The sequence below is a fragment of the Macrobrachium nipponense genome, chromosome 13 (assembly GCF_015104395.2).
Source record: "Macrobrachium nipponense isolate FS-2020 chromosome 13, ASM1510439v2, whole genome shotgun sequence".
NCBI classification, from domain to species: Eukaryota; Metazoa; Arthropoda; class Malacostraca; order Decapoda; family Palaemonidae; genus Macrobrachium; species Macrobrachium nipponense.
The window spans coordinates 89,248,220-89,260,855 of NC_087206.1; the positions used below are offsets into that span (position 1 = coordinate 89,248,220).

At 40.4% G+C, this 12,636-nt stretch overlaps 1 protein-coding gene across 3 annotated transcripts in view; it reads left to right on the plus strand.

Annotated features, from left to right (window-relative positions):
- LOC135225175 (PDZ domain-containing protein 2-like) overlaps nucleotides 1-12,636 on the plus strand; it is an 856,731-nt gene that overhangs the window by 841,825 nt on the left and 2,270 nt on the right. For all 3 annotated transcript variants that reach the window (XM_064264438.1, XM_064264439.1, XM_064264440.1), the window contains 4 exons: nucleotides 3,466-3,627; nucleotides 7,183-7,311; nucleotides 8,802-8,976; nucleotides 12,366-12,509. In XM_064264438.1, coding sequence (XP_064120508.1) covers nucleotides 3,466-3,627; nucleotides 7,183-7,311; nucleotides 8,802-8,976; nucleotides 12,366-12,509 — 610 coding nt within the window. The remainder of the gene's footprint in view (nucleotides 1-3,465; nucleotides 3,628-7,182; nucleotides 7,312-8,801; nucleotides 8,977-12,365; nucleotides 12,510-12,636) is intronic.

Here is a 12,636-nt window from a genome sequence, read left to right on the forward strand (position 1 = left end):
CCACTGGTTCCATGCAACGTAAAAACACCATACAAACAAACAAGCTTAGAGAGACAACTGAGAATACTTACTTATCTAGATGAATGTAGTATATTCTCGCGTTATCCTGAAACGGATCAGGTCACCGTAGGATTTAATTTTATTTCCAAATAAAAATCGTGGGTAATTGGTGGAGAATTTCACTTCTACTTCCAAAGGATTAGGACAAGTGGCCCTGATAGGAAATGAGCGGAAATCCCGTGAGAAAATTGTATCAAAAAGTCTTTGTGATGATAGAACGTGCGCCGAAAAAATATAAAAAAGTTTTTGCTCAGAAAATGTGATAAGTTGTGAAAAGGACATTTTAACTTCGCCGCCGACACTAACTTTATTCTCATTCATTATCCAAAATCCTAAGATTTGTCACGTTTCTCTGTGCAGAAGTAGTCGGCATCTCTCTCTCTCTCTCTCATGATCCAGTATTCTCATATTTTTTTTACGTTTATGTAAAAGGAGGTAGGCCCCCCCTCCTCTCTCTCTCTCTCTCTCTAATATTCTCAGGTTTTTTACGTTGCTCTATGTAAAAGCTCTCTCTCTCTCTCTCTCTCTCTCTCTCTCTCTCTCTCTCTCTCTCTCTTCCATTATTCTCATATTTTTTTTCAGCTTCCCTGTGTTAAAGGAGTCAGCGTCTCTCTCTCTCTCTCTCTCTCTCTCTCGCAAAGTAGTAGATACTAGCATTGAGCAATGACAGAGTGACTGTATGCTCTGCCACACAGATTGTTTCTTACTTCCATGGAACTGACTGACTATCTGCCGCCGGTCAGTTCCCTGAACTGTTTTCAAATGTACAGTTACCTCCTGATAGAGGGGAGGGGAGGAGTGTGTATGTGTGTGTGTGTGTGTGTATGTATGCATTGTTGCGGAGGCTCTGTTATTACGTCAACCACAACACACTATCACAGGTCCAGTAATTTGGTATGATCATATATAAAGAAAAACGCCCCGTAGAGGGAGGGGGGGAGGGATGAATGCCGTCAGTGCATCTCATGGTAATACTTAAGGTTCTTTTCAGTCTCCCTTCGGCTGCGAGTTCGATTCTCTGGCATTCCACAGAGGGGTTAGAGATGTGTATTTTTTGGTGATAGAAGTTCACTCTCGACGTGGTTCGCGAGTCACGTAATGCCGTTGGTCCCGTTGCTGAATAATCTCTGGGTCCATGCAACGTAAAAACAATAAATAAATAAAAAATACACCGTACCATACACCCAGCTGGAATCCCTTTCATTCCTTTTGCATTACCTCCATTCATATTCTTTTTGCCACCTCACTTTCCACCTCATTCTAACAATTGTTTCATAGTGCAACTGCTTTGAGGTTTTCTCCTGTTACACCTGTCAAACCTTTGTTTTTCTATAAATTTCCCTTTTGACGTTGAATGACCCCAGCAGCGTTTGGCCTTCGGCCTAAATTGTATATTCTATCAATAGAGAAAAGGGCAATATGACTTTTCCCCTGGGGCCAGCGTGGTTCTGTTTATCTCCTTCTTCTTCTTCAGCCGAGTCAAGGCCCCCCCCCACAACAAAGTCGGGAGCGTTTGGGAGGAGAGCTCGTCATCCATCATCGAGATGGTCACAGCAGTGCTATTGTGTGTTGCCGCTGATTGTGTGAGTTAAGGACCTTTGTGTGTGAGGGGTGACATCATAATGATCTGAGAGAGAGAGAGAGAGAGAGAGAGAGAGAGAGAGATTGGTATAAAAAGTCAAGTGAGAGTGACCAAAAAAATGATGAAGGGTTAAAACAGTTTTAATGAGGAAGGTCATTTCTTGGAGCTGGTTCTCCTCCATGCCCATTCCCATCCCATATTCCTGGCCTGTGCCCGGTACCCACCCTGCCAAATGGGCCTTTGACAGTTGTCTGAAGGTAATCTGTCAAACTGCCTCGTCACTTTCTATAAATTGAAGTCAATGACATTTATTTTCTTCGTTCCTTTCCACGATGGAGAGATGGCGGCCACTCGAACAATGGCAGGGATCCATTGTGCTTTAATCGTTTAATGCAGGTTTTTTGCCCCCCCCCCCCACCCAACCCCAAACCCCCTTTTCCCACATTCCCATGAAGCTACAGCACCGTGTTTCCTTTGTGCGTTTTGTTTTCGTCTTTTGTCCTGCGTCATTCGCGTTGGCAAATACGCGATCGTCATTTTTTTATGCATCATTCATGTGCTTCCTTCAGTGTTGTTGCGATAAGTATTTACAATTGTTGTTGTATATGGAGAGTTGTTTTAGGGATGCAACCAATTACATAATCGATTAGTGAAATACAAAACACTGGGAATCTGTAAAACTCGCTCTTAATTGACGAACATGACTACAGGTAACTTCGGTGCATCGCTCAAGTTTGTCCAAAATGCTCTCTCTCTCTCTCTCTCTCTCTCTCTCTCTCTCTCTCTCTCTCTCTCTCTCTCTCTCTCTCTCTCTCTCTCCTTTTGTGTATAGAAAAACAATGACTTGTTACCGTAGTCAGGGAATACTGTGACGTAATGGGTGCAATACACAGTAATAAGATATTATTTATATAACGAACATCGGAAGTGTCCAAGGCCATGTGATAGGGATGATTGTCAGTCTCTTGTGTTTATTTATTTATTTTTTATTTGTTTTTATGTATTATTATTTTTTTTTTTTTGGTTACACGTCTATTCCATGAAGGGGGGTTAGAGCCGCCAATGCACCTCATGCGGTGCACTGTAGGCAATAGAGTTTCTTTGCAGCGTCACTTAACTGCAGCCCTTTTCATTCCTTTTACCGTACTTTCGTTCATAGTCTCTTACTTTCCACCTTCTAACAATTATTCATAATACACTTTTCAAACCTGTTTACGGTAAATTTCAGTTTCAGCGCTGAATGACCTCACGGGTCCCAGCGCCTGCCCTTGGCCAAATTTCCATATTCTGTTTTGTTCCATTCCACTGAATGCTAAATCTTAGACGTAATTTGAATTATGCCATTATGTCCCGGTGTCTAGGTATTTGAAATGACACAGTGGTAGCTATAATGTTTGGAGAAGTTTTATATTACTACCTTAAAGCAGTTCTCATTTTTTACTAATTCTAGTATTTCATTTTATTTTTTTCTAATGACTGATCTCTTCTTTCTGTATTTCTTATTACCTTCTGTTACTTCTTTCAAATGAGCAACATAATCCATGGAAGCTTGAATTTCAAGTCTATGGTCCTTTGGTCGGCTTGTTCCATATGATTAGGGTTCATCTTTTGAATAATAATAATAATAATAATAATAATAATAATAATAATAATAATAATAATAATAATAATAATAATAATGATAGTGATAATTATAATAATTGTCTTCATATAGCATAATAAAGTATTACTTTTTGTTTGTATGTAAACGTAAGCTAAATCTAATTGGAACCATTCTAATTTTAGCCATTAATCACGTGACCTTTCTCTCCCCGCCTCTGCAGGAGTTAGCGCAGCTGATCGAGGAAGCCAATCAGTCCCTGGAGGAGTCCGGAACGCCCTCGCACGAGATCCTAGTAGTAGTCCTGCACAGGGAAATCGTAGGGCACGGATCCATCGGCATCACTCTTGCTGGAGGAGCTGACTACGAGGCCAAGGAAATCACGGTTAGTACGTTCCTCGAATCAAGGTCTAGAGAGCCTCACCTTAGCCGACTCTTTTGGGAGGGAGGGTTAGGGGAGCTCTGGCTTTTTGCTAATTAACAAAAGAGTTCGTTAAGTAATGATATCAAGTGATTCGGATCCCACAATAAGCTGTAGGTCCCGTTGCTAGGTGACCAATTGGTTCCCGGTCGGGTCAGCCTCAGGAAAGCTGTTAATCAGCTCAGTGGTCTGGTAAAACTAAGATATACTTATCCACATGATTCAGTTTAATATCAAATCTTAAGCCAAAAAATCTACACAGGTTTTGTTGCACAATGCACCGAAATGGTTATTTAGCTGAAACACACACACTCACACACACACCTACCTACCTACCTACCTACCTACCTACCTACCTACCTACCTACCTACCTACCTACCTACCTACCTACCTACCTACCTACCTACCTACCTACCTACCTACCTAACCTACCTACCTATCTATCAGCTGCTAAGAGTCCTGTTGTTTGTGACTGTCAAGACAGACAGGTTCGTGAAAGTCAGGCAGCGCAAATCGCAGGAAATGATTAAGAATAATTGTTGACAGAAGGTATAGAGGAAGTAGGCGTTGAATTGCGGTAGACATTCGTAGTAGAAGCGAAGAACGAGGCATCGGATAGTCTAAAGAGTCGATGATGATCTCTCCATCCAGGCAGTTAGTGGGAGGAAGTTGCAGATAGTCAGGGAAGTCAGCCAAGAAGAGTCCACCAGCTTCTTAAATAAATCTTTAATATGATCGTACGAATCAGACTCATCTTGATCCCCACATCATTTTGATTGCTCTCTTTAAAACGTCATAGTAGTAGTAGTATTCAGATGATAAATCCCTAATCGTAAGGAACATGCTTACAGGGCCAATGACTTGAAATTTGAGGTTCCTGAGAATACGGTGTTTATTTAAAAGAACTTACAGAATATAATAGGAAATACAGAAAGGAGAGATCAATAATTCGCAAATTAAAAAGATAAATGCATTAGAATATGAATAAATTATTACAATACAAGGTGAATTGTTTAAGGTAATAATGCATTGCATCATCGTTTTAGTTCTTGAGGTTCTAATTGCACAACGTCTGAAAGTCTGAACCAAAAAAAAAAAGAAAAGAATGAAAGGAGCTTTTGTTTACGAATGAGTCGTACCCACAAAGTACGCTGTTCTTTATTCTATTCGCAGAGTTATCGTTTTGTACTTTTGAAACTGAGAGAGAGAGAGAGAGAGAGAGAGAGAGAGAGAGAGAGAGAGAGAGAGAGAGAAAGAGAGGAGAGGAGAGCGAGAAGAGAGAGAGAGAGACAGAGAGATAGAGATAGAAGAGAGAGAGAGAGAGAGAGAGAGAGAGAGAGAGAGAGAGAGAGAGAGAGAGAGAGGTGGGTTCTCTGTATAGGTAAGTGGGTACATTCAGCCGTTCAGGTATCTACGTACCACATATTCGGGGTGAGTCATTCCCTAGTTCGTGATAGCATTACAGATGAAATGGGGGTGCTGTTACAAAGGTAATACATTTCATTAAGAATGTTTGGTCCGTAAGGAACGCAAAGATGGATTATTGATCTAATAGATAACGTTTAATGGCACAGGTCCATGATGTCCATTTTTCGAAATTCCTTAGGCTTTTACAGTTTTAAGTCTACGAGATCTTGAACTGAAAGTAGGTCCATTTCGGGTTATTAGAAAGTTTTTTTTTTTTCGTACTTGAGCTTTAAAATGACAGAATACGTTAAGAAAACTAATTATCATTTGTGTCAAGGCTAAGTTTTTCGACAGTGGTGCAAAACCAATTGTTTTAACAATTTCTCGTTTCATATAGGTAACGGGTATATCAAATATGTGTGTGTATATATATATATATATATATATATATATATATATATATATATATATATATATATATATGTAAATATATATATATATATATAATATATATATATATATGTATGTATATGTAATATTATATATATATATACATATATATATATAATATGAATGCATATATATATACATATATACACATATATATATATATACATGTACATATACATATATATATACATATATGTAAAGTACATATATATGTATATATACTATATATATACATTATATATGTATACATACATATATATACATATATATATCTAGAGAGAGAGAGAGAGAGAGAGAGAGATTTAATGAAGTCGTGTAACCTATATTCAGTATGATAAACGTCAATTTATAATCTGTCTGCTTTTTTAAGTAAATGAATGAATTCAGAGGAGGTCATGGAGTACAAACTTAACGTTTGTTTTATATGAATATATGTGAATATATATAACTATTTAATTTATATAAAGATAGACAAATATATAAATAGCTCCTCGTCTACGGCATATCGTCAGCATGATATCAACAACACCTTTGAAGTATGAACAGCCATTTCAACTATAACAACGATGTATGCCGTGAAAGTAGAACGAGAGAGAGAGAGAGAGAGAGAGAGAGAGAGAGAGATCCTCCATTCATAGATACAGAAAGAGAAGGTCCATTGAGCAGTTTTTGTGAAAGTGGCGGAGTTGATCGAGTAGGCGAGTGGGACCCCAGTGTTTTTTAGTTTGTCGAGAGAGATTCGGGATCCTGGTAAATAGTAGTAGGTAGAGACGGTAGCACTCGGCGGCTGGCAGCAGGCAGCAGGTGGTCCTGGTTTCTGTGGCCTTATATGGTGAGGTCACTACCAACCAAGGTCAGGCGGACCTTGCGTACGTACATTCTCTCTCTCTCTCTCTCTCTCTCTCTCTCTCTCTCTCTCTCTCTCTCTCTTTCTTTTAGAGCTAATAAGAGTGCACATTGACATTCACTTCGTCCACCGTCGCCTCTGCAAAAATATTCACTCAGGGTTTATCTCGCTCTGATCGTTTTCCTCGCCCGAAAGGAAGTAGGAACTGACCTCGATGGATGCAAAAGTTCGACTATTAATCTTGAGTCGACCGAATATCTGGTTACGTTTTGTTTTGTCCAGATTTTTTCGGCCGATGATTTTGCTTGTTCCTCAAATATCAGATTGATTCTGTCTTATCTCTCCATATGCAAGCAAATCTTTTCGTTTGAAAGTAATTCTTGTGAGACTTAATCCACAGTATTTTCATTTTGCGTCAATAGAGTCAAAGTTAAATAGGTCATCTTCATTCTTGCCTCTGATAGAAAATGAAATTTAATTAGCGGATAGGTAGATAGCAAATGATACCAAGTACATCGCCCCAGACAAAAGTACTCATGGTGATGAATAAATGTAACACTTATTTTTACCAACATAATTAAATAGAACAGTTAGACTATTTCAGTTTAAAGCAAACCTTTTGTCCGTGTCATTATCAATCAATAATATTTTTTCAGACCCTTGTCACTGTAATATCATCATGCCCAGTATTCTAATGCAATATCTATGCCAAAATAAGCTAAGGGAATTCATGCTCCCAGTTTCGTCTCTACCCCAGAAAGAGCGAGAAGAAACTCCTCCTCTTGACCTCCTCTCTCTCTCTCCATTCCTTCAGGTCCACAAGGTGATCCCTGGGAGCCTCGCGGATCGTGACGGAAGGATCCAGCGCGGAGACCGTGTCCTGTCAATCAACGGCAAGAACCTTAGGGGCGTCACGCATCGCGAGGCGCTGAACATACTCAAGGTAAGTACGAGGCCCAGGTGGCACACTGTGAGCATTACTCAATGAGTTTGCAAGGGCTCTAAGCCAGCCTTCTTCTTCTCCCCTCCTTAGCTGTACACTTTTTCGCCCCGACTCGACCTCCATTCCGTGTGGTAGTGCCGTGAGGCCCACTTTTTAGCCTTTTACTTGACCTCTATTCCCTCCCTCCCCGTTCCCGGAGGGAGGTATTGCTGTCAGTGCACCCTACACGGTGCACTGTAGGCATTGCTCAAGGTTCTTTTCAACGTCCCTTCGTCCCCTAGCTGCAACTATTCTCATTTCCCTTACCGTACCTCCGTTCATATTATTTCTTCAGTCTTACTGTCTACCCTCTCATAACATTTATTGCACAGCGCAACTGCGAGCTTCTCCTCCCGTTACACCATCAGAACCTCTTACGAATAAATTGATCATCCAAGCTGAATGACCTCATAGGTCCCAGCGCGTGGCCATCAGCCTAAATTGTATAATCTATCTATCTATATTTACTCTTTCTGAGATCACGAGAAGAGTGGTTAAATATTAAATATTTATTGCATGTTGTCACTGTTTTTGTACCGGCAATTCTAAATTGAGTTTCTTCCTTAAAGTAGTTTAACTTATCCTCATTTTCCTCATAGTTCTGCCAGAACACTAGTATAGCGTTCATAGATTTGACTGGTAGGGTTATCGTTGTCGGTCATAAATACTGGACCAAAAGGAATATACAGCAACATACTGGAACAAGTCATCGCAACCTCTGATGCATGGAATGCCCGATTAATTGACAAATAAAAAGAAAGCTTCCATTTTTCCCCCGTTAAGTTTTGTGAAACATGCGCGTTGGAGTTTTCCCCTTTGCAAGTCTAAACATTAAGTAACTTGCATTAAGTAATTCGTAATTCATACATTTTTCTGGGTCGTTATGGTGCTTGTCAGTAGATTCGATGCACAAAAACTAGAATGTTATTTTATGTAAGATTTATACTTAATTGTCCTTGTTTTGATTATGCCTATACCGAATTATTCTTATTATTCCAGTCACCACGTCCCCATTATACTTAATTTTCTTATTATTCCAGTCCCCACGTCCCCAATATACTAAAATTTTCTTATTATTCCAGTCACCACGTCCCCAATATACTAAAATTTTCTTATTATTCCAGTCACCACGTCCCCAATATACTAAAATTTTCTTATTATTCCGTCCCACCGTCCCAATACTACATTTTCTTATTATTCCAGTCACGCTCCCCAATATACTAAAATTTTCTTATTATTCCAGTCCCCACCACGTCCCCAATATACTAAAATTTTCTTATTATTCCAGTCCACTAAAAATTTTTCTTATTTATTATTCTAGGTCACCACGTCCCCAATATACTAACATTTTCTTTATTATTAAGCACCACCGTCCCCAAAATTATACTAAAATTTTCTTATTATTCCAGTCACCACGTCCCCAATATACTAAAATTTTCTTATTATTCCAGTCACCACGTCCCGAAGTTGTACTCGTTCTGTCAAGAAGTAGATCGGTTACTCCTCAGGAATCCAGTTTAACAGAAGGAGACGGGAATTTCCACAGACCCCTTATCAATCACGTTACATCCCCAAGGCCACCCAAGATTCTCGAGTCGCCTATGGACAGCAAGTCACTCTTCTCGGGTGAGTTCAACATTAAACAAAGGTCGTTCAGCTAGTCAAGTTTGATTTAGCTCTCAAGATTTTGATAGCATTCATACGCCAAAGTAGTTTTCTTCTGTTTGTGGTGAATATTTTTAAACTTGTGACATTCTTAATAAGAAGGTTGAGATATCTTTAGTTTTGCAGCAAGAATATTTGTTATCGTACTTGAAAAGACGAAACTGTCGGCTATTTGGTTCAACACATTTATTGTTAATGATCACAAACTGTTTATAAGAACTTAATAGCATAAAATGAGAAATTATTACAGTAATTACGTTCTTAAAACAGGTTTTGAATATAGTTTGATATTCAATTTCTTTATCAAAGTTTATTATGACAATCAGAATGCACAGATGAGGGAAGAGTGGTACGATAAGGGAACGATGTGAATTCAGGTCTGTTGACGTTTCTTGTTCCCTGTTCTAGTCTCTTCCTTACCATAAAATAGTCTTGGAATAGGTCAGCAAGACTGCAGTGTCACGTTGTTGATAGTCAAACACTTGCACCATCAGCTACTTTAAGGGCTCATCTCTGCTACCACATTAATCTTTTCCTTTACCGTGTACCAACGGTTTGGTTGGTGATTCGTCTGCACCACAAATTGTCGACCTTCTAACATGTAATAGTGGATGGACTGCCAGTAGTAACTTGGGGTCGAACGTGGAGTACTTTTGTTCTCCTGAAGAATCCCCACAAGCAACGACCATTGTCTGTGTCTTTGAGTACCCCCACCCTTCGCTGTGCTGTTAGGGTGAGGGATCTAAGGGTGAAAAAGGAAAAGATTAGTGTGGTAACAGGGACGCTTGCCTTTCTTGCTAGCATGAAGGTTCTATTTTGTTTTTCATACCAACGAATTTTGGTTTTCCTTTCGAGCCATTATCATTCTCGTGAATTCCTTAACTGATTTGATTGTTTTCAGCTTTAGAAAGTCTGTGATTGCTTGGACCAGAGTCATGAGGGGCCTTTAACCTCTTTGATGGGCCAAGAATTCCACCACTGGTTTTGCCCATTGACATTTGTTCAAGTGGTCTAAAGTTTTATTTCTTTGAGTATTTGCAGAACTTGACTGACTTCTCTCATGTGTTGGTTGATGCTGGGGCTGAAAATGAGAATGTCATCGACATAGATGATGCAGTAGGGTAGGTCGCCCAGGGTTTCAGTCGTCGAAAGGTCACTAGAGTTCCAGAGGCCTAAGCAGCTATAGATGAAGGTGTACATGCCGAATGGGGTGATGTTGGATGTTTTTTCTATGTCCTCTCCTTTGTGACCGGGACTTGAAATTATATCCCTTCAGCAGGTTAATTTTCATTAGTATTTTAGTGGCCTCCATTTGCTTTGTTATAACGGCGATGTTTGGCAGTGGGTATCTATCAGGTACTGTCTTGATGTCACGTCTCCAGTCACTGCAGGGTCACTGTGCTGTCAGATTTTGGTACCATGCGGAGGGTAAGATGCCCAGGGGCTGGAGGCTTTTGGTATATTTCTGCTCTTTCCATGTCCTGGAAAGCTTGTTCGTGGGGGAGCATTTCTGCAGCCAGACATCTGAAACAATTCACTGGGGAACCTTGATGCCTCTTGTGGTGCTGGACGTGTGGGTTTGGTCAGGTCGTGCTGCAGGTCCTCTTTAAGTACCTCTGGGAACTGCTGTAGGAGGGGACTTATCTCTGATGCAGAAGTTGGAGTGAGAGGGGCTACTGGGGCAGGTTGTGTGATCAAGTACTTGTTTCACTATATCCACCGGTATGTTGTGGACTTTTAGGAAGTCTGCTCCAAAAAGTGTGATAGTTATGTCTGCAGTAATGAATAGCCCAGTTGTACTGGTTTCTACATAGCAATGAATTCATGGTTCTTTACCTATATATATCCAGCAGGGCTCTGCTTCCAGTGGACACCAGTAGTGTGTTAGGGTGTTGGCCAGCACAAACAACTTGGATTCGACAGTGTTGACCAGGAACTCCATATTTAAAAATCCACTGAATCTTTTTGCCTGTACCTGGAAGAATGGCAGCAGAAAGCATCCATGGTTTCAGTTACGAGATAACCCGTCTGTCCACTGCGACCCTCCTGCATGTTTTTTGACATATGGCAGTCTTTTCCACTTTTTTGGGATTCCCCTTGTGATGTTTTTCTGTTTTGGGCTCGTACCCAAAGCTCCAGTGGCAGTGTATGAGGGCGGCTGGGCCATCTGGGTAGGTGTCTGTGGCTGTGGGGCATCCTCTGCATTATGCAGGTGGTTGTTAGGTTCAGTTGACTTGAAAGCCAGGTGGATGGCATCGACCATCTTCAGGAACTTGTCGAGGTCCATGGTTGATGCGTTAGGGATAGCTGCGACTGTTTGATGGGTTTATTTTCTGAGTAGAACCTCTCTCACAAGGTCCTGTGTAGTCTCCAGGTGGCCATCTGCGGCAAGGGTTTCCCTACCCACCGCAATTGCTTGTAGATGTGCAACAGCTTCTGTATTGCTGTCCCCACGTTGTCTAGTAACTTCTTTGCTTTGGGGGCAGGTGGCATGCTGAAGGATAACTTTATAAATTCCTTTAGCACTTTCTAGGTCTAGAAACTTAGTTTTGAGCAGGTGGTATGCTGAAGAACTACCTTAGTTGTGCTTCATAGATGTTGGTGGTCTTTTGGTCAACGAGCAATTCTACTATTTATTCAAAGATTTCACCTGGCATGAACTCGAGGACGGCATCTGCTTTGTAGGATGTGGAGATAAATCACCTTGGATCCGAATATGGTGTCTACTCCGAAGAACCAGGCCTCTGGGTTGTGAAGGGTGGCAGGCGTATGTTTGTTGCTACGTCATTGTCTGACATGTGTTAGTAATTAGATCTAACAAGCTCATAAAGCAGCTTCTGAAAAATGCTCTAGGATCTCTGGAATCAGGTGCAATGGATCTGTGTTTCTTTAGAATACTGAGCAGGCCCTCACAATACAACCATCACAGTCTCTCTTGTTTAGATTTTGATAACGCAACCTCTATACTTCTCAGATTAACGGGCGTTGTAAGTCTCTGCTGTGGTGACACACATTTCCAAGTCTTTGTTTTGGTCTTCAGTGTTCAACCTTTACATTGTATGTGATAACAGGTGCCTCTAAGTTGCTATTGTTGTAGTCACAACCAGCGTCTGTAAAAATACAAGATGATTTAGTAGTAGGCAAAGCCACACAAAAATAAACGAACTGTTAGAGAAACTTGTAGGTACCTACACCTTACACAAAAGGGTTGGCATGGGGACTAATTTTCAGTTCTTAAAAAGACTGTCCAGTGAAATCTTTGTATCCTTCGTAAATATCAAATTAAGATAGTACTGGAAAACTAAATTCCTTCTGAAACTTTGGTATTAATACTGTATTTTTTCTTACAGATGCTGCTGCCACATTAGTTCCTCGAGGTCCTCCTCTCACCATAACCCTGATGAAAGATGGAGCTGGATTGGGATTCTCTTTGGAAGGTGGTAAAGATTCCCCACTAGGAGACCGCCCACTCACTGTAAAGAAGATATTTAGTGGTGAGTGTTTGAAGTATCGAACTTCGCAGTAACAGTTTGTTTACATAATTTTGGTGTTAAGCGAGCTCATAAGAAGAAAGAGGATAATGTAGCAAGAAGCACAGGGAGTCTCTACATGCTAAATAGT